At 31.2% G+C, this 20650-nt stretch overlaps 4 protein-coding genes across 4 annotated transcripts; 2 read left to right on the top strand and 2 right to left on the bottom strand.

Annotated features, from left to right (window-relative positions):
* Positions 1-2266: 2266 nt before the first annotated feature.
* LOC124833921 (putative cyclin-A3-1) lies at positions 2267-4401 on the bottom strand. The gene is made up of 9 exons (XM_088108044.1): positions 4092-4401; positions 3754-3980; positions 3588-3663; positions 3410-3486; positions 3291-3324; positions 3066-3215; positions 2839-2973; positions 2578-2751; positions 2267-2483 (listed from the first exon to the last, which is right to left on the bottom strand). The coding sequence occupies exons 1-8, from the start codon at positions 4374-4376 to the stop codon at positions 2617-2619; spliced, it is 1119 nt and encodes a 372-aa protein (XP_087964170.1). The 5' UTR covers positions 4377-4401; the 3' UTR covers positions 2267-2483; positions 2578-2616.
* An 825-nt stretch (positions 4402-5226) lies between these two features.
* LOC124833919 (putative cyclin-A3-1) lies at positions 5227-7912 on the bottom strand. The gene is made up of 8 exons (XM_047308495.2): positions 7557-7912; positions 7221-7453; positions 7060-7135; positions 6875-6951; positions 6762-6795; positions 6517-6666; positions 6297-6431; positions 5227-6218 (listed from the first exon to the last, which is right to left on the bottom strand). The coding sequence occupies exons 1-8, from the start codon at positions 7824-7826 to the stop codon at positions 6153-6155; spliced, it is 1041 nt and encodes a 346-aa protein (XP_047164451.2). The 5' UTR covers positions 7827-7912; the 3' UTR covers positions 5227-6152.
* Positions 7913-9068: 1156 nt separating this feature from the next.
* On the top strand, positions 9069-13108 carry LOC124833909 (DNA-directed RNA polymerases II, IV and V subunit 8B-like). The gene is made up of 5 exons (XM_047308480.2): positions 9069-9202; positions 10034-10172; positions 10801-10934; positions 12413-12504; positions 12836-13108. Exons 2-5 carry the CDS (start codon positions 10100-10102, stop codon positions 12951-12953), a joined length of 417 nt encoding a protein of 138 aa, XP_047164436.1. The 5' UTR covers positions 9069-9202; positions 10034-10099; the 3' UTR covers positions 12954-13108.
* Positions 13109-15105: 1997 nt separating this feature from the next.
* Positions 15106-17735, top strand: LOC124833911 (RING/U-box superfamily protein). Its single transcript, XM_088108043.1, has 8 exons — positions 15106-15268; positions 15376-15602; positions 15695-15793; positions 15852-15948; positions 16564-16784; positions 16877-16943; positions 17031-17364; positions 17442-17735. The coding sequence occupies exons 1-8, from the start codon at positions 15193-15195 to the stop codon at positions 17518-17520; spliced, it is 1200 nt and encodes a 399-aa protein (XP_087964169.1). The 5' UTR covers positions 15106-15192; the 3' UTR covers positions 17521-17735.
* Positions 17736-20650: the final 2915 nt, after the last annotated feature.

The raw sequence follows: 20650 nt of genomic DNA, 5'->3' as shown, positions 1-20650 counted from the left end.
ATTGTTTAAACAAGCAATAAAACTATCAATTATTAAAGCATTTTGTTTCTTGTTCAAAATCAAAATACATTTACACTAAATTCTTGAACATGTTTTTGATAAACTTAATACCAATTTTTACAATTGAGAATGTGATTACATTGGGAGGTAAGAGTATTTAAATATAATTCAACGTATTATTTATTAAAATGTTGGATTCATGCTTATCAAACTCGCGATTCAACTTGTAGAATTGTTTGAGTTTACATGTAATCGATTCAACTTGGTATTGAACTTGTTTTTGAAGCAAACTCGTTAGTCGTCGTGAACTCGACTAAACTCGCGATTCAACAAACGAGTTTGCGAGTTCGTGTGACTTTTCATCAAATCCAAAAAGACAACAGAGATTATAAGTTTCTGATGTCAATCAACTCGACGTTCTTCTCCTCTCTTGTGACTCGCGATAAGGGTTCCAAGCTCTCGACATTGTTACTCTTGCTACTCATCACGCGATCGTTGGTGGAGTATAGTTCTATCGTGGTTGTTCTAAGTTCTCTTGTTATAGCATGCTATCGCGGTTAATGTTGTGTTGTGATGTGCCGCTATCTTACTCATGCTGCTCAGATATGGATAGGATTAAAATTTGGTGAGACTTAGGATTTCTTGGGTGAGATTTAGGGTTTGCTTACTCTATTATGGGCTTTTAGGCTTAGTCTAGTATTATCTTGTTGTTTCATATAAAGTCTAATATGTGTTATATAAAATGTTGTAACTAATTAAATTTATTATAAAATAATAATTATATTAGAAAATCTAAAAAATATAATCTAATAGTACAATAATATTTTATTAAAATAATTTAAAAAGTTATTTATAAATCATATAATAATAAAATATTATATTATTTATAAATATTTTAATAATTTTTATATAAAGTAAACTCTTACGTATGATTCGAGTTTAACACTCCTGGTTGGATTGAAATCTATTATAAAAATAAATTCTTTTATGAATGATCGTGTAACTTAAATTTTGTAATATATGATGCTTTAAAGATAAATTTGTAATATATATAACATTGGATTTGCTAAATTTTAGTTCATACACTATAAGAGGTTACATAAGTTAACAAACCATATATATATATATATATATATATATATATATATGGGTTTGCTCATTCCAACCTTTTTATCTATTATCCCTACTGTAGTCCCAATTAAAAAAATCATAAACACTTACGTTAAACAATTTGCCTTTGTAAAGAGTTGAGTCATTGACATATTCACAAGATCTCTTCAATTTCATCATCTTTATACTAACCTCTCTAATTTCATCATCTGCATATGTTGAATCATCATCTCTAAAAAAAACCTTCTAGGCCAATTACCAATTCCTTCGAATGTCATTAAACTTGTGAAAATTAGATAAAATTATATACGACAAAAATTATAAAATGAAAACTCAATATAAAATCATTTTTTTGTAAGAAATTGTTTAACAAAATGTTTCTGATTTTTCCCAGGCTAATTACCAATTCCTTTGATGTCATTATGCTTGTGAAAATTAGATAAGACAAAAATTATAAAATGAAAACTCATTATAAAATCATTTTTTATAAGAAATTGTTTAACAACGAGTATTTTTTATTTTTTACAGGTTATGCTTGTAAAAATTGGATAAGACAAAATTATAAAATAAAAACTCATTATAAAATCATTTTTTGTAACATTGTTTAAGAGTCAATGTTTCTGATTTTTTTCAATTGGACTACCATAGGATGAGAGAAAATGTTGGAGTAAGAGAGATGAAAGAGAAATGGTTGAGAGGAACCAAGGGAGGTGAGTAAGGGTTTGAGATTTCTTTTTCTTTTTCTTTTTTTTGTTTTGAGAATGAAATTATTAAAATACCCTTAACCTTAAAACTTAGAATCCATGATATATAAGGGTATTTTTGTTTACTAAAATCCGATACACATCGCTAAAATATACCAACTGAAAAACATGCCGCGTTAGCAAACCCACAAATATATATATATATATATATATATATATATATATATATATATATATATATATATTTAAAGACATGATTTGAAATGATACAACAGACTTAAAATATGCTTTCAACATAATTTTTTTTTTACTTTCTATGTCACCCTTACAAAAAGTAACTTTCCATATAAAAAATTAGAAAAATTTATTATAAGATATACAAATCACAATCACCAAAACCAAAGAGACAATGGTAAATATCATGCATGCAGTCATTAATCCCTTATTGTAGTTCAGACAAAATAATCAAATAACCAGAGCCCAATAGTTTAAATCATGGATTCAAAAGTGAAAAAAAAAAACATGAACAAAACATTTCTGCATGCACTCCTATCCATTAAAGCTTTTGCTATCAAAAATAGAAATTCTCATTGATCCTAGAGGGTTGCAGATTTGCAAACTGTATCACCTCTCATTGCACAAACGCTGAATCCAGTAACTTCAAACAAACTGCAAACATCATGAGGAGGGAAACAAATTAAAATTATGCAGAAAATATGATTGTTTCAAAATACAAATTGATAAATGGTCTGAAAATATTTACCTCCCACAGTAATGGTGATGAATTTTCAAGAAAAATACACTAGACAAGGTTAAAATTTTCATCAAGTAGATTGTCAATCGTACATAACTTTTGCTGATCAGTCATATGCAACTGGTCTTCAAAGTAGTAACTTGGTACATATGAAGGAGAAGGTAGATTTGACACGTATTTGAACTGTTGAAGTGTACAAAAAATTGTCACTCAATTTGCCATGAAGAGAATGAAAATATATTATAACAAAAGAAATGCCAAAATAACCACTTTGTGCTGCTTGTATTTCTCCCTAACAGCTTCGAATGATTCTGCCTTCCTTGACAAATGCAAATCATGCAAGATGAGAACACACTCTTTCAACTCAACTGGTTTGTAACCCGAACATTCAAACAAGAAAGAAGTCTGCAAAATACTCTCAAAATTGAGTACTTGAAGAGCATTTATATTATTCTTTTTAAATTAAAATTCTATCACCATCTATAACATATACTTACCCAAGGATGCACTTTAGGATCAATAAAAAATCTCGCCAGAAATAAAGCGGAAGCTGCTACAACAGAGGGCAAGAATCTTATACAATCATCATCCAACAAACTTAGCTCAGCAAAATACCAGCCCAGAAATTCAATCTTCCAATTTGGAGTCTGAAATATAAAAAGAAAATGTAAACACAAAGCTTTTGTGACAATCAAAAGAATGAGAAAACCAATTCAACTTACTTTTTCATAATCAGAAGCAGCACCAGATAAAAACCTAAAACAATAATCACACTTGAGTTAATCAAATTACTTCTATTTTGTGGAGGTTAGATATTCATATTTGCATATAAAACTCCCACCTCAAAAAAGTGATTGCAGTAGGATTTCCCATCTCAAAATTTAAGGCCTTGAGTATTTCAGCTTCCATCTTTATAATCTTCACAACCATGGAAACCAAAGTAGGGAGAAATAACTAACAAATAGGAAACAAGGCTTATTCTGGTAGCATAAAAAAAAATGCAACAATGACATATTTACCTCTGTTTTGTCATAGGTGTTGTCAGTGATGTTGCAAAACTCATTCAAACTGGGTGGATTAATTTCTTCATATTTCCTAAAGGTATGGCGAGAAAGAAATTGTAATGCTTAAACAAATTAAGGAAAACAATCTTTGCAAAATTAAGAACGGGCATTGAAAGCTTACGAAGCAATGAACATGCAGGAAACACCCAACAATTGAAGCCTCGATCTGATCATGGGCTGGACTGATAAAAATCTATCAATGTATGACACACAGAGCAGAAGAGTATCGGAGAGAAGATTGTACTGCTCGGCAACTTCTACTAACCAATCCACCAGTACTGCTCTGTTGTTGGAGGTAATTGTTCTTTGAACTTTTTGAATATAGTTAACCACAGGTCTTCTTTTTCTCTGCATACCAAGAAACAAACAACTTAAAAATTCAGAGACCTCACAATATCAACAAACTGATAAGTTTAGACAAAATTAAGAATTTGCTAATGTTAAAAGAAACATAGTCACCTCCAAGACACGAAGATACTCATTGATGTCCCAAACATCAAGTTCATGAATTTGAGAGGAAAGAAGAAAGTTGTTTATGGAATTTGGTTTTTCAAGGTTGACGTTATTCCAGGAGATTGCAGATTCTCTTTGCAAAGACTCATTTTTTGAGAGAATGATGTTTGGTAAATTGGAAGGTTGAGTGAACCCAACCCGTTGCTTCTTGGGATGTTGTCTCTGAACCACAACGGAGGCAATGGCATTTGACTTTCCCTTTCCTGCAAGAGTTTCCATGTCTTTTTTCATTTCCTTGAGCGTTTTAATTTGGATTTAAGAGTTTTTGAATTTTGGGGTGATTGGAAGAGTGGTGGGGTTGATTATATAGAATGGATACAAGAAACAAAAGTGTTTTTCAATTGAAAATTTAGCTTGTGTTGAAAAATTCAGGTGTTGTGTGAAGTGAGATTTTCACGCGCTCTTTTTTTCTGCCTTACCCATCAAATTGAAGAAAGAAATATATATATATATATATATTACACATTAGTAGAATCTTACCATTTAATAAATAAATTATCAATTCTCATTACATTAAATTTTTTTTGCTTCTTTACCATATTTATATATTATTATTAAAACAAATTCAAAACTTATTTATTCATAAATATGTTTAATTATATTATTTTTCTTAAATAAATATAAAATTACACAAAAACTACGCATGGGTTAATAGTTTTTAGTAAAATTATTTAATTATTTTCTATATTTAATACACATTGTAATGAAATAACAATATGTTAAAACTTCAAAGTGACAAATATTTTACAGGTTCAAAGTTGTTTGAATTATTGGAAAATATGAATTTATTTTAGTTTTTTTTTAACTTTTCTTTTTTGTATTCTCTGATATTTTTTAATTTGTTTTAGTTTTAATCATTAATCACAAATTATTTAGTGTTACAAATGGAAAATATTAATGAAGATAATTCAGATAATAAATAAATATTTGATTATATTTTCAGGCACGTAAATCAATCAATTAATTTATATAAATAAGGTAATTAAATATAAAGAAAAGATAATTAGGAATACTATATATTACTGTATAATTTTCTTCACAATTTGTTTATTTAAAGGATAAAATAATTGAAGATATCAAGTAAAACAAAAATTATTGTAAACATACACAATAACTTTTTAAATACTATCAATTAAAACATACCACCAAGTAACATTTGATAGTAGTTTAAATAATTTACTAAAACAAAAATTTAAAACCATTCTTTCCAACAAAATATTTAAAAATAAAACCATTAAAATTTTATACATTTTTATTTCCTTCACTAGAGATTTCAACACCTTCTCCTTTGGTCTTCCTTAATTTCAGTGTTTACGTCTCAATCGAGTAGTTGACATTGTTGGATATGTCTAGTGGTCATAAAAGTTCACCTCACAATAGTCTTGGGAGGGTTCATTATGCATTAAATTGAAGTTCATCTCCCATGTAGAAGACTTCTAAATCAACACCAACAAAACTCAAGTCATGCTTTGCAGAAGGCGAATAGATGGAAATCTGTTGATGCTACCATCTCGAGACACAGAAATCAATATCCCTTGGCATTCTGTTTGGAAGTACTATAATAAGTTGTTGCTGCTTTCTTGGTTGAATTACTGTCTTCCTCGAGATTGCAATTATCAACATGTGGATCAATGATGTGAAGCAAGATCTCGAATTCCTCTTTCCACATAGAAAGAACTAAATCCTTCCAAATTCAGAAGAAATTCTCATTATGACAAACACATTTCCTACTTCACCCGAATGAAAGTTCTCTTGGAAGAACTAATGATTTTCAGTCCATCTTGAATCAAAACTATAACAATAATACTCAGCAACTGTTAATCGACCCATCACTTTTTTCCATGATGATTCACGGTAAAAGTGACAGAACAGTGGTACCTAACCTATCCTGTTGCTCTTTCAGATCAAATATACATTTAAAAGATACCAACTTCTATCTAAGTAAATCAGTGCACAAAAATGATATCTTTTCTGATTGAGGCGTTTTTATGAAGGATTCTCAGTGCATCACTGAGTTTCAAAGTAATGACTTGGTATATGTGGAGGAGAAGGCAATCTTGCTACGAACTTGAACTGTTCCAGCAAAAGATTTCATGTCACTCAATTTGTTCAAATCAAATTGAAGTATATATCATAACAAATGAAAAATACCTTGTGCTGCTTGTATTTCTCCCTGACAGCTTTGAAAGACGATGCCTTTCTTGAAAAATACAAGTCATGCAAAATCATGACACATTCTTTCAGTTCAACTGGTTTGTAACCAGAACACTCAGACAAGGAAGAAGTCTGCAATAGGTTCTCAATATTTAGTCCTTAAAATACAATTAACAGGTTATACTTCTAAAAGTATATTATAACATTAGACATTTACCCAAGGATGAACTTCAGGAGCAATAATAAATCTGGCAAGAAATACAGCTGAAGCTGCCACTATAGAAGGCAAAATTCTCAAGCAATCGTAGTCCAACAAACTTAGGTCAGCAAGATAGCAGCTTAGAAATTCAAACTGTAAATTTGAAGCCTGAAACAATATAACATAGTAACAATTAGTAAACAACACAATAGAGCTTTCAAGAAAATTAAAATAATAAGTAGATGAAGAAATATTTAACTTACCTTTTGGTTATCACAAGCAACATCAACAAACCTCCTGAAAAAATGAGAACACTCAATTTTATTTCAATAAAAGCTGAAATTCATATTAACATTTAAGGTATATATCCTCTTACCTTAGAAAGGTGTTCACAGTAGGATTTCCCATCTCAAACTTTAGAGACTTGAGTATGTCAGCTTCCATCTTTACAACCTATACATTACAAGCACCCATATAACCAATCTAAGGGGTAAATTAAAGATCATAAAAGTGAAAAACAATAATAATAAGAGATAAAAGAGAACAGTTAAGGATATTTACCTCTGCCTTCTTGTATGTGTTGTCAGTGATGTTGCAAAAAGCATCAACACGGGGTGGATCAACTTCGTCATACTTTCTGAATATAAAAGAGGAATGCAAATATGAAGTTTAAACACATCAAATCAAAGATAGCTAACTTCAAAAAGGAAATGAAGACTTACGCAGCAATGAGCATGGCCGAAACACCAAGTAATTGAAGTCTTGACTTACTAACAGGATTCACTGACAAAAATCTATCTATGTATGAAACAGAGAGATGAAGGGTATCCGAGTGAAGATTGTACTCTTCAGCTACCTCCACTAACCAATTCACCAATATTGTCCTCATGATTACAGTAACTTCTCCCTGAACTTTCTCGATGTAGTCAATCATTGGTCTCCTCTTCTTCTGCATCTGAAACCAGAAATTTAGAATTTGAAACAGACACTCAACATCACCGAAAATTGTCAGCTTGGACAAAATCAAAACTTTGTTGACATTAATGAATAAGAACTACCTCCATCCCATGAAGATACTCATAGATGTCGAAAACGTAAGGTTGGTCAAACTGTGATGAAGAGGAAATGAACTCTGTGGGAGATGGTTTCTTTAAATTTGGATTCTTCCGACATTGTAGTTTCTCTTTGCGTTTGTTTTGAGTTGCATTCGGAAAATTTGAAAGTTCACCCAGCACAACACGCTGCCTTTTGGGATGTTGTTTTTGGACCACCACCATGGGAGCAGCAGCAGCGGTTGCCTTTCTCTTTGCAGCTGCACGGGTCTCCATCTTGTTCCTCTGTGTTGTTATTTTGGAACAAATAAAGGATGGAAAAAAGAAACAAGATGCAGTTGAGATGTTGGGTAAGGAAGAGATTGTGCCATAATGTATATGTATATATAATGAGTAGACAAAACAAAGAGCGGGTTTTCAAATGAAAACTAGAATGATTTGGTGTGTCTGAAAAATTTTAGGATTTGGCTTTGGTTCTAAATTCAAAAATGTGGTTTTAGTGAGGCAAATGTTTTAGATTGAGAGTAAAAAATTCCATATGGCGCCCAACCGCCAAAGGCGGGCTTCTTTTCGATGAATAAAAAGTTCTGTATTTTTTATAGGCGGTAACCTAAATTATTTAATTCTTTCATTTAATATATATGGTGAGAGAATTTGACTGAATAACTTTGCTTTTATATTTAATTTTAAAATTGTTTTTCAATCTATATAACTTAGTTCTATTACTGTAGTCATTGCTGGCAATTGTTTAGGTAACTTTTTAATCTTATTATATGATATTTTGTGTTCATATTTTTTTATAATAACATTAAAGTTAGAATATATATATATATATAGAAGACTATGGATATATTATTTTCTTAATCAGAAATATAACAAAGTGATCAACAGTTATTATCTTTTTACTTTAATTATTTAAAAAGTTAAAAAAGTTTTCAAAATTTTAAATTTCACATGATGTAATTTATCTATAATTATAAAATTTCTTTCTATAACAACTTTTAATACATGCATTAGTTACAAAATTTATTTTTATTAATATATCTATTTTATTATTTTATATTTTAAAGGTTATAAGTATTGTTTTAAAGTTGATTAGCTGTATATAATCTGTAACTAAATTATAAAAAATATTTATTCATAATTATTTCATAAATTTAATAATATTTTTTATTTTAATAGTTACAATAAAAAATTATGTAATAAAAAATTAAATAAATTAAACATATAATAAAAATAAAACAGAGAAATCACTTTGTAAAATTAAGTGACTTAAGATAAAATTAAATAAACTAAAATGGTAAGGAAATCGAAAATCAGATTTCAAATAAAAAATAAAACATATTTTAAGTGAACAATATAAAAAATAAAATAAATTAAACAACTGAAAAAGGTAAATATATCATAAGTGAACAATATAAAAAAGAATAAAATAAAATAAACAACTGAAAAAGGTAAATAAATTTTTTAAATTTAAAGATACAAAATATTTTAAGGGAAGTTATTTATTTTAGCTTTCCATAAGAGTCTAGTCGAAAATCTCTATATCTTGCCCTCACTGAACTTTTTCTTCTTTCACAACAGCTACTGCCCAAGGGAGTCGCCGCTTGGGGATTTGCGGCTTATTGAACTGGACATCCATTCTATTCTTGGTTAGTCTCATCTACTCAATCACTCTCTATTCTATTTTGATTATTGTTTTTTTTAAGGGTTTCTATAGATTTTCTTTTGAATAACAGAGGCTGAACCTCTGAATAGAATTTTGTTATTAGCTATGTAAAATGAGTTATGACTTCTCTATTACGAATACAACTTTCTATTAAGAAGTTGAATGCTTGAATTTGTATCTTATGCTGTGACATTACAGTTGTGATTTTGTTTTTTTCATTTGTTTTAGAGTGATGTTTATGTTGCTTTGATGCATGAGTGTACAAGTATTTTAGAAGGAGAATTTAGGATCACAAGATCATCTTCAAATCAGGAGTTTTTATCACTCCTTATCCTATGTAGAATCCCCTGATGTCTTTATGCATGAGTCAGCTGAATTCCAAAAACACAATTCAAGAACCTAATTGTAATTTTTTTTTAATTTCAAAAGTTATGCATCTTTATAATAACTGTTTCACTGCATTGTATGTTATTTGTTGAGAGAGCCAAGATTGGAGAAAACTGGAGAGTGATGGTAAACTATAATGCCTTGTATTCATATCTGTAATTAGTATTTAATTATCATACTGGTGTGGAAGTTGGAAGATTAAATTTATGGAATGTTGTTAATTTGTAATTGTTGAAGTGTTTTACTATTTTTCTTGAATGGTCTAATGACGTCTTGGCACATGAAATGTTGTGACTGAGATGCTACGAGTTGAATATCATGGTAGTGTCATTGTGGCTTCTTTAATGGTTATATTTCTAAATTTTCTTTTAGGGATACATATAGATGCTCTTCCTTTAAATTCTAGTGCTAATCTCAATATGTTCAGTGTTAGGCTGCTGCTCTGCTCTGGAGTTTGGATAACTGAAAGTAATTGGTTTTGAAGGAAGAGAGAATGAGTGAACTTCTTTTTGATGATATTTTCATGGTTGAGACTCTAGATCCAGATGGCAAAAAGTATGACAAGGGTATGGGCACCTCTTATTTCTTTGTATCATTTCATTTTCATGCTTTTAAAGATCAAACTGCTGTATGATTTTGAACTTGAAAGTTGCCTCAACAAGAATCATTGGTTATTGGAAAGTATGGCTCTATTCTGTTTATTGTTAGCATTGCAGTAGTTTTGGCTAGAACATTATTGTTATTATTTTCCTAAATCATAATGAGTTTTCAGAGATATAAATAAAATGCTAGGTTCTATTTTTTTAGGAGTTTTAATTTATGAAACAAACCATATTGAGCTGAGGTCTTTTCAGAAAATTAAGGAGAATATAATTTTGCTTTGGCTCCAAGAGTAAATCTCACTTTTAGTGACAAATGACTATGAACCTAGGGTACAAGTGGAGAATTTAATTATGGAAACATTGGTATTCGGGTTCTGGTAGGTTGTGATAGAGATTTGCCACTTAATTGAATTTAGCAATGGCATGTTGTTCAATTTGCAATAATTTTATACTTTAGTTGTTACTTTAGGTCGATAGTAGACCTATGTTAGTTCCTAGTTTTATTAGTTGAAAAACTTATTTGATCTTATGAATAATGTTTGTTAGACAAAGTTCTTTGAGCATTTACAGGATCGTTGCTATGTTCTTGCAGTTTCTCGGATTGTGGCACGGAGTGAGAAGCGTGACATGTACATGCTTCTAGATGTAAATACAGAGATTTATCCTATGAAGGAAAAAGAAAGATTCTTGATGGCTTTGTCTCCTTCACTTGTTTTGAATACTAAGGTAAACTAATTCATTTACAGTTCCGTGCTTAAACCTCTTCTATAATCCAATTCTTATATACGCTTTGTTTTCTGCCTGATCATATTGTGGACTTAGCTAAAAATTGGCTCATTGTCTCTCGATCACATATATAATGGAAGGTTCTTTCTGATGGTGCTAACTAAACAACATGAACTGGTTAAGGTAGATTTAGAACGAAAAGGCGCTGAGTCAAATTAAATTAAATGCCTTCCATACTTTGAAATACAAGTCATGTTGTAGTTGACTGTGGAGAAAGGTCTCAGAATGTTACCCTAAGGTTATCTGCTTGCAAATGCACTTATTTAGAAACTGGAACAAGTAGTTGTAATGCCTGAATGGGATTAAACAAATTATAGATGGTTAAGGATTAGTGTCAGAATAAGTGAAGAGATATTTAGCAGGGTGTTTCAAGCTTTAACTACCATATGATGGTAATATATAAGTATGTGAAAGGTATCTGTTAAATTAAATTCTGATGGATTATGTTATAGAGGGGTTTATTAGGGAGAGGTTAGAAATGTGACACGAGTCTTAAATGACATAAGGCATTTGACACTACTTTTAACTTTTACTTAACTTGGATTATTCTCAACAATCTCTCCTCAAGGATAAGTTTCTTTCATATATTATATTTTCCCTCTGGTGTACTGATAGGATATAATATGATAGGTTATAATGGGTAATAGGTGTGCAGGAGAGAGAAAACAGTTGAAGAATTAATTGTTCAGTTTAGGAATTAATTGTTGTTGGGTAGTTAGAAGTGGGTTGCCTTTATAAGAAGGCAAGGGGGGTCTGGTAGAGGGGACAATTTTTGATATCAATTGTATAGACAGGAACCTTGATCCTCTGGAGGGGGATTATGCTCCCAGTTACTGCTTGTACATGACATTGGTTGATGTACATGACATTGGTTGATGTGAATACATATTTTCATTCTTTTCTTACCATTTGGGTGCTATTGTGTGAGTGTGTGCTGTGAGACAGTTATGTTTCATACCCAGAAACCTAACATGTACGATAAGCTATTTATACCCTGTTGTTATGGTTATGTTAGTGTTGTTGTTATAGCGGTCTAAGTGGTGATACTAATACCTTTTTGTTACGGTTATGGTCATACTAATACCTTTTTGTTATGGTTACGATGTTGTTGTTGTTATAGTGATATAAGTCAGTCATCTTGAACCAGGTTTTGATACCACTGAGTTATGTTATAGAGAGGTTTATTAGGAAGAGGTTATATATGTGACATAAGTCTTAACACACATAAAGCATTTAACACCACTTTTAGCCCATAATTTTAAGGCAATCAGTTCTTGAGTCTTTCATGCATGAATTATTTCCACTTGGAGTCATGGGTTCATGGGTTCACACTTGGATTATTCTCAACAAATTCAATGAATTATAATTGTCGCAAACGTAGTCAATACTGGCTTCACACTGAATTGATCTTTCTCCAGGAGGGCAAGGTGTCAATTCAAGACAAGTTTGAATACATCATGCATGGAAGGCTGTATAACATTGAGGGATGTTCAAAACCTGAGTTTGAAGTGTACGTACATTTTTTCCATATTGGTGTCTTACTTCATTTTGTTCTCGTTAAAAGTATCATCTGAGGATCTAGGATGTTCAATCAAATCGTGCTTTACATGCAAATTGTATTAGCAGAGAAATAGTTTAGTTGCATATTTGTAAGCTTTATGTTTGTCTACTTATTTCATGGAGTTTGATTAGAATGTTATTTACATTTTGCTTAATCGAGTCTCGTGTCTTTGCAATCACAGTATGACGGCGCATGTTTTTCTTTCATAGTTCTACCTCAGTTTATGCTTTTGTTCTTGAGATTGGTCAATTCTCCAACCGAGTTCTTTTTCTTGCACCAGGGAGGTATATGCATCATTTGGAGGGCTTCAGTTGATGCTGAGAGGACATGCTTCTCATTGTGTTAAGTTTGCAGTCGATCAGAACTTGTTCTTACTAATAAGGAAGATTGGAAGTTGAAACTGATGGTGGTGTGGCCTGAAAAAGAAAGGCACCCTAACATTATGTTTTTACTGTATTATTTTTTATATTGGATAAGTAATTTGCATGAACTATGTTTTTTTATGTTTCTCCGAAGTTATTTTTTTGGTATATCAAATGTGTGTTTGAGATCATTGCAAAATTATATTATTTTAACGATTAATTATTCTTATAATCGATCGTATTAGAGTAAGTTTTTATTTGTGTAAACATTTGATTAATATAGAATTTTGTGCATATAATTATATGAATGAACTTTCAGAAGTTTTGCATGGATGAATAGAAATAATCATATTTTTTCTAAAATTTCAAAATACACAAATGAAGATTAATTTTGATTTTTTAAAATATATTTAAAAAGTTAATATACTAATATTAATATATTTTAAAAATTCAATAGAAGGATAATAGACTCCTAAACAATCATAACTTCTTTATGTGCTAACGCTTTTAATGGATTTTTCTAACTTTTACTCTTAAATTATAAAATTGAAAAGATAAGAAATTTTTTTTTTACTAAATGACTAGTGCTTTATTTTATTTTTATTGATTTTGGTAGGAATGATTTTATTTAAATTATTATGAATATTTTTGTTATTATTATAAATCATTATTAGTACGGATTGTTTAGATAAATGTCATGTAGGCTGTTTTACATATATAAATTAGATTTTTTATTGGTAATTGTCAAGGTTATTTAGATATTGATGTAATTATCTTTTTATCATTACTAACAATGATAACTTTTGCTAACGATTTTTTTCCAATGTTATTTTGAAGAATTTCCAGACAATAATGACAAAAAAGTCGGCAAAAATATTCTCTAACCAATAGATATACTAACTTAAATAATTGTGATTAATATTGCTTAAAAACAATTTTAATTAATGTCATTTTAGGAAAAAAAAATTGTCAATACCAGTTAAAATAATCTTGATAAATTTTTTACTTAAAAAGTAGTATCAAGAAGATTGACTAAAAATAATTATTAATATCAATGTTTTCCAATATTTACAATTGATATTTCAGTTTTTTTATATTTTCTAAGATAATTAAAATAAAGAAAGAGATTTTTGCAAATTTTGCAACTGCTTCTCGTGACATATTAATGGGTAGGGTTGCTTTTTAAAGATAAAATTAAAGGGTGTCTTTGTTTTTCACTTCGAGATATTCGGTGCAGATAGAGAAACGAGGAGTGCAAAAGGTCATGGCCCAAGAGCTTACACCAATTTTTCTCTATATTTCTACACCATCACTCATTCATTCCATTTGGCAACAGTGAGAATTTTTAGACTCTCAATAATTCAAACTCAATACGTGTTTTCTTAAGAGAAGAATATACATAATTCAAATACAACGACAAACAAAGTCAACTAGGCCAGCAAGGGCACCATACCCTATTCTGGACGCCACAAAATACAATATCTGACCATGAAGTTATTCAATTTTTTGTGGGTCATTGACGACAGGGAGTGACCCATGTTGTCGTCTACAAATATAGTTGCACCTGTTTTTGTTCTTGAATAATGTTTGTCTTGTCTACTTTTACATATTTTTCAGACAGTCTTTTTACTTGCTTTTAAACCTTAAAACCCAAATATTATGTTTCTTGTACTATAATATATACTGTTGTTTCTTCAGCTTTTGACTTTTACATCATCTGTCAAACATATCTTAATTATAGGCATATCCGCCCTATCTGCATATCAGCGTGTGTATTCCTTGTAAAAGACATCTATTTTGATTTTTGTCACGCTTGCTGTCAGTATTTTGATATAAACGGTAAACCTTACCATGCTTTGCTATGCTTTCGTTCATTTTAATTTTGTTAGCATGCATATGTAGACACTGTTTACTTTTATGATTAAGTGCTGTAATATTTAATGTTAAAATTGTATCCATGTGCACAAGAAATTATAAGGTGATGATGTACTCTTAAGTCTGTCAGTCAGTGTTTAGCGTTTGATTGTGTTTACTCTTGAAGAAGTATATTAATGAAAAGAAATGCAGAATTGAACTAGTTGATGTGGAAAGTAATTAAACTTATAGTAAGTAGCACCTAACGTTCAACATACATGCCTGTACCAGCAATTCAAATACCCGCCAATCTCTCACACCACACCTAACGTTTAGTTTCATAAAAGAAGAGACAAACTCTTCAACTCTCAATGCTGCTATCTTGAATTGTATCAAATCAATAGCTCTGTTACATCCACCCATGCGCACTGCACAATCTCAGCCTCACCGGTGGCAACATGCTTGGATGCTGCCTCCTCTCGCCATTTGGATTTCTGGCATGTCATTTTTCATCTTCTGTGCTTCCCTCCCTCCTTTCATCACTCTTTCTAACGCATTGCCTTTTTCTTTTTTTCCTTTTTTTCTCTATGTTTCTATTTTGCAGTTTCAGCAACACTCCGTTATGGGTATTACAGGGATTCCTTTATCTTGCTTGGTCCTGCCTCATCCCGTTTGATTACAACCAGTTCTGTTTTTGTGAAGCAGCTTCAAGTGTCAAGCAAGGATAAAAATCAAGTCTTTGTTCACACTTTCAATAAGAAGCCCGAGTTGAGCTCCCAAACTAATTGGACGGCGTCGGATTTTTTCCTTGTTGAAGCGTATAAAAGCAAGGTAACATTGTTACAAGGTTTGGTTTGGTTTGGTTTGTTCTAAAGCAATCACCCAGAAGAATGTCTTTGAAGAAATTGACTTTTCAACTTCAGGGGATTTCTCTGTGGTTAAATCACGGCTCCACCATCCGTCTTAGGTGGGAAGAACATACTACTACTGGTTTGGATAAGCTACATGGATGGTGGTTAAAGGTCATGCCTGTCTCTCTTTTTTCATTTTTTTTAGTATGAATTTCAGGTTTGTCTCAAGAATCATTCTTATTTCGCAGGAGACGTGAAGTTTGAACAACTACAGGATTCACATACGACCTTCCTCAATTCAATTTCTCTTCGAGAGACTGTTAATGGTAATTGATTACAGAATTAGCTGTCTTAGCAAAAAATTGGGTCAAAAACGACTTTAGTGATATTAGTAATTAAGCATGGGCTGCAATTTTGAAACTAGAATTTGGATCACGAATTCCAAATTCTTTTGTACTTCTATACACTATTTCTCTCATTAATAATTGACGTGAGATTCTCAACCTACCCTATTCTTGACAAAGATTATTCATTTGAGTTGTTTGATAACACCCTGTTTGTTAAGTTTAACAATTATTAAGGTAAACTTTCATTTACATCATCTTAAAATTTAACTCAACATTAAAAACTAATTTAAAAGAAGAGGGTTGACTCTCATTTACTATACTATTTAGTCATATTACTAGTCAACAAGAATCAGTGATACTTATTGTTGTTCATTATAAGTTGCTTCTCGCTTGTCATGACTTTATTTTAAAGAAACAATCTTTTTTCAGAAAGCTTACGTCAGTCATTATTTCTTTCAATAAGAAATTCATACCAATTAAGGAGCAATATGTCCAATTCTATTCTCTAGTGTTACGCCCATTTATCTTTTATTTGCTAGCTAAATGGAAATTTTGAAAGAGGCAGGGCATTTTGATTTTTGTGGACATTACTAGGTAAAGAAGCTGAATACATGGTCGAGGAAGATGATAGATACCACATTGGAGTTCTAAACATGAATGCAAAGAACATAATCTTGACTATGGAAGTTAATGTTTCAGCAAAGGTATATGATACCACCAAAGCCAAGAAGATGTGCTCCACTGAAAATGGACCTTGTAAGCTCAGTTTTTTCTTCCCAGATACTCATTATGTTATTCTTACGGCAGCCAACAATGTAAGGCACAAGAAACCTTGTCTGACTCATTTAACTTTGGAGATCTTCACCGAAGTAACTCAACAATACATTGTTACATCGATTGGTTACAGGGAGATGGGGTAACGTATGTTGACATTTCTTTAGTGGCCCGTGTGTTTGTCTACGTATTACTTCTAGGTACAATGATTAAAGTTTCTGTTCTGAAGCCTTTGGTTGAATTATATATACTTTTTGTTGCTAAAGATGCCGCATTTTTGCGTGTAGGAGTTATTGCGATTGTTGTTTATCTGATTCTGAAAATTCTTGGAGTTTATGGTGATGCTGAGCAGCATAGTCAAGTTACAATCGATGTTACATACAGAACAAGTAATGTGGTTGCAACACGGGCCGAAACTGAGCCATTGATGCGAGGGGAGGAAAATCGAATGTCATATGGAACAAATGCAAAAGATGATAAACAAAATTCAGAAGCATGTAGTAGCTCTTCCTCAGAGGAGTTATATGATGAAAAATTATGTTGCATTTGTTATGATGAACAACGCAACAGCTTCTTTGTTCCTTGTGGACACTGTGCCACTTGCTATGACTGCGCACAGAGGTACTCACTACTGAATATTTTCACAGGCTTCAGTTTATACAAAGTTCAGAAGATTCACATTTGAGTGCATTTTGCAGGATTGTCGATGAGGAGAGCAGAGTATGTCCTATATGCCGAAGGCTTATTCACAAAGTACGAAGATTGTTTCCCATTTAGGCTCACAGACATGTGTCTTGTAGTGATGTGATTTGAGGGATCATGTAGATAGCTGGGAATTAGACTTTGGGTGTGGGTTTTGTGAAGAGATTGAATGATGTTATTTTCTATTTTTTGCATGAAGCTGCAGGGGAAATGGGTAACTATCGTTTCAGCATATACTTCGGCTAACTAAGCAACCAAAAAAAATAGACTTTTCTTATATATTCTTTTCATATTTTCATCACAAGTTCACACAGATAAATTTGTTCTTACCCGTAACTGACACTTGTATTGAACAATGCTTTTTAACTTTAAAAAGTCTGATTTTTTGTTTTCTTGATTCAACCATGAATAGCTCTTCCAATAGATGTAGTGATTTGAAAAAAAAAAAAAAAGACTTTTTACTACTTGTGTCTAATATTTGGTTTTAAAAAGGAGGTTTTTAAGTATATATAGAAGGTAACTTGATCTTTAGAAATTCATCATAAATGTAAGTTGTGTTTGTTTGTTTGTTACAATTATGAAAGAAAAGGTATACTTTTATTCCCTTAAAGTATTTAAAAGCATTTTTATAAAAGAAGTTGCTGAGAATAAAGGAACTCCAAGTCATTTGTAAGACAGATTTTTGTTCGGATTTGGCATCAGCTCAGTATTCCCCGCGAACTAATATCATGTTTAGTATGCAGCAATTCATCGGTGAGGGCACGAATTTATCTATATCGAGCATGATATAGCTTATTCCATCATAAAAAGCTTTTTTCAATTTCCCCAAACATCATTTTCTTTAAGTCTGTCACTTTGTATAGAAATATTCTACCCTCTGATATAGTCCTGGCCCTTGAAGTCATTTTGTGTTGAAAGTTGTATACTCACCCTTCCATGATGTCCTGATACTTTAACTAAAAGGAATTAACATATTCCTCTATAATAGGCTGTTAAGCTGAAATTTACCAAAACTATTGTTTGTCTGATTGCTGGAATCAGGAGCCACCATGGTACATAAACCACACCTAGTTTTGTAACTCGGGAACATAGTGGTTTGACCCAAAATCTATTAACCTTGTATCAGCTTGTAGCCACAGCCAAGAGATAGCTAGTGATAGGAAATGAGTGATTATAACACGTTTCGAATTAAGGATAGAAAGTTCAGACATATGTATGCGTGGAATTTTAATCTTCAATCTTGAAAGAAATATTCCCAATATAAAGAATGCCGAGTGGTTTGCCAAAAGGGTCAACAAAGGAGACTAGTTGTGTGGCTTCAAATGGTGCTGCAACTGTTCACATGAACTATTGCATGCCAATTTTTTCACTTCAGTCGTTCCTTCACCTTTCATTGACTCTCACATCAGAGTAACCCAATTCTGGTTAAGATTTTCTGAACTTGCAGGTGAATAAAAGCACGGGTACATAATAGAGAATCAGAAAAGGGAGCCAGTGAAAGTGTATGAGGATGGCCCCACTTGGCTTTTTTTCAACAAAATCTGATGGCTGTTGTTATGGCTGCAGATGCTACAATACAAGCTACAAACCGCCAAAATCAAAGCTTTATATGTAATTGCACCCTGCAGATCTTTATGGGTTGGAATTGGACTTACGATCTTCTTCCATAAAGAGCACCAATTCTATGGATTATTGTTGAGACACAAGTTTCAGATAACCATAAGATGCTCAGTATCAACTAGGTAAGGCTATGTTTTCAGTTCATCACACTGTTTACCTTTTGGAATTGTTTTAAACAGTATTGTTGCATGAGACAACACTACACTACAGTGCCAGCATATTTTGGCTCCCCCAATATTATATCTATCTATCTAAAATTACTCCAATAAATTTTTAAATTATAAATAGTTAGTGGTAATATATATATATATATATATATATATATATATATATATATGGGTTTGCTAACGCGCGTACGCTTGTTTTTCAGTTGGTACATTTTAGCAATGTGTACCGGTTTTAGTAGACAAAAATATCCTTATATATCATGGATTCTAAGTTTTAAGGTTAAGGGTATTTTAATAATTTTCATTCTCAAAACTAAAAAAAAGAAACCCCCAAACCCTTACTCACCTCTCTCATTCCTCTCAACCCTTTCTCTTTCCTCTTTCTCACTCCAATCTTTTCTCTGTCATCCCTACTGTAGTCTCAATTGAAAAAATCAAATCAGAAACACTTGTTGTTAAACAATCTTACAAAAAAATGATTTTATAATGAGTTTTCATCTTATAATTTTTGTCTTATCTAATTTTATCCAATTTTCACAAGCATAAAGGAATTGGTAATTGACTTGGAAAAAATTCAGAAATACTCGCTGTTAAACAATTTCTTACAAAAAAATGATTTTATAATGAGTTTTCATCTTATAATTTTTGTCTTATCTAATTTTATCCAATTTTCACAAGCATAAAGGAATTGGTAATTGACCTGGAAAAAAATTCAGAAATACTCGCTGTTAAACAATTTCTTACAAAAAATGATTTTATGAAGAGTTTTTATTTTATAATTTTTGTCTTATCTAATTTTATCTAATTTTCACAAGCATAATGACATCAAAGGAATTGGTAATTGACCTGGAAAAAAATCAGAAACACTTAGTTGTTAAACAATTTCTTACAAAAAAAATGACTTTATAATGAGTTTTCATTTTATAATTTTTGTCATATATAATTTTATCTAATTTTCACAAGCATAATGACATCAGAAAGAATTGGTAATTGGCCTGGAGGGTTTTTTTAGAGATGATGATTCGACAAATACAGATGATGAAATTAGAGAGGTTAGTGAAGATGGTGAAATTGAAGAGATCTTGAATGAACCTTTGCCTTGAAGGTGAATATGTCAATGACTCAACTCTTTACAAAGGAAATTTTTTTTAAAGGCATGTGTTTTTGATTTTTTTCAATTGGGGCTACAGTAGGGATGACAGAGAAAAGGTTGGAGTGAAAGAGATGAAAGAGAAAGGATTGAGAGGAATGAGAGAGGTGAGTAAGGGTTTGGGGGGTTTCTTTTTTTTTTTTTAAGTTTTGAAAATGAAAATTATTAAAATACCCTTAACCTTAAAACTTAGAATCCATAATGTATAAGGATATTTTTGTCTACTAAAACCCGGTACTAAAATGTACCAACTGAAAAACAGGCATAT

Source organism: Vigna umbellata, chromosome 2 (assembly GCF_029865625.1).
Source record: "Vigna umbellata cultivar VRB3 chromosome 2, Vumbellata_1.0, whole genome shotgun sequence".
In the NCBI taxonomy this organism is placed as follows: domain Eukaryota; kingdom Viridiplantae; phylum Streptophyta; class Magnoliopsida; order Fabales; family Fabaceae; genus Vigna; species Vigna umbellata.
The sequence above is the reverse complement of the archived record's forward strand: the minus strand, read 5'-3'. Positions and strand labels throughout refer to the sequence as shown.

Excerpts from the sequence above, each read along its gene's own strand:
- LOC124833921 (XM_088108044.1), bottom strand. The coding sequence starts at position 4,376 with ATGAAAAAAGACATGGAAACTCTTGCAGGAAAGGGAAAGTCAAATGCC. Across the intron at positions 3,981-4,091 it reads AGTATCTTCGTGTCTTGGAG|AGAAAAAGAAGACCTGTGGT; the intron begins GTGACTATGTTT and ends CTTGGTATGCAG. Across the intron at positions 3,664-3,753 it reads TCCTGCATGTTCATTGCTTC|GAAATATGAAGAAATTAATC; the intron begins GTAAGCTTTCAA and ends CCATACCTTTAG.
- LOC124833919 (XM_047308495.2), bottom strand. The coding sequence starts at position 7,826 with ATGGAGACCCGTGCAGCTGCAAAGAGAAAGGCAACCGCTGCTGCTGCT. Across the intron at positions 6,952-7,059 it reads ACACATACAAGAAGGCAGAG|GTTGTAAAGATGGAAGCTGA; the intron begins GTAAATATCCTT and ends TGTAATGTATAG. Across the intron at positions 6,219-6,296 it reads AGAAATACAAGCAGCACAAG|TTCAAGTTCGTAGCAAGATT; the intron begins GTATTTTTCATT and ends TTGCTGGAACAG.
- LOC124833909 (XM_047308480.2), top strand. The coding sequence starts at position 10,100 with ATGAGTGAACTTCTTTTTGATGATATTTTCATGGTTGAGACTCTAGAT. Across the intron at positions 10,935-12,412 it reads CACTTGTTTTGAATACTAAG|GAGGGCAAGGTGTCAATTCA; the intron begins GTAAACTAATTC and ends ATCTTTCTCCAG. Across the intron at positions 12,505-12,835 it reads TCAAAACCTGAGTTTGAAGT|GGAGGTATATGCATCATTTG; the intron begins GTACGTACATTT and ends TTCTTGCACCAG.
- LOC124833911 (XM_088108043.1), top strand. The coding sequence starts at position 15,193 with ATGCGCACTGCACAATCTCAGCCTCACCGGTGGCAACATGCTTGGATG. Across the intron at positions 15,603-15,694 it reads TTGAAGCGTATAAAAGCAAG|GGGATTTCTCTGTGGTTAAA; the intron begins GTAACATTGTTA and ends TTTCAACTTCAG. Across the intron at positions 16,785-16,876 it reads TTCTTACGGCAGCCAACAAT|GGAGATGGGGTAACGTATGT; the intron begins GTAAGGCACAAG and ends GATTGGTTACAG.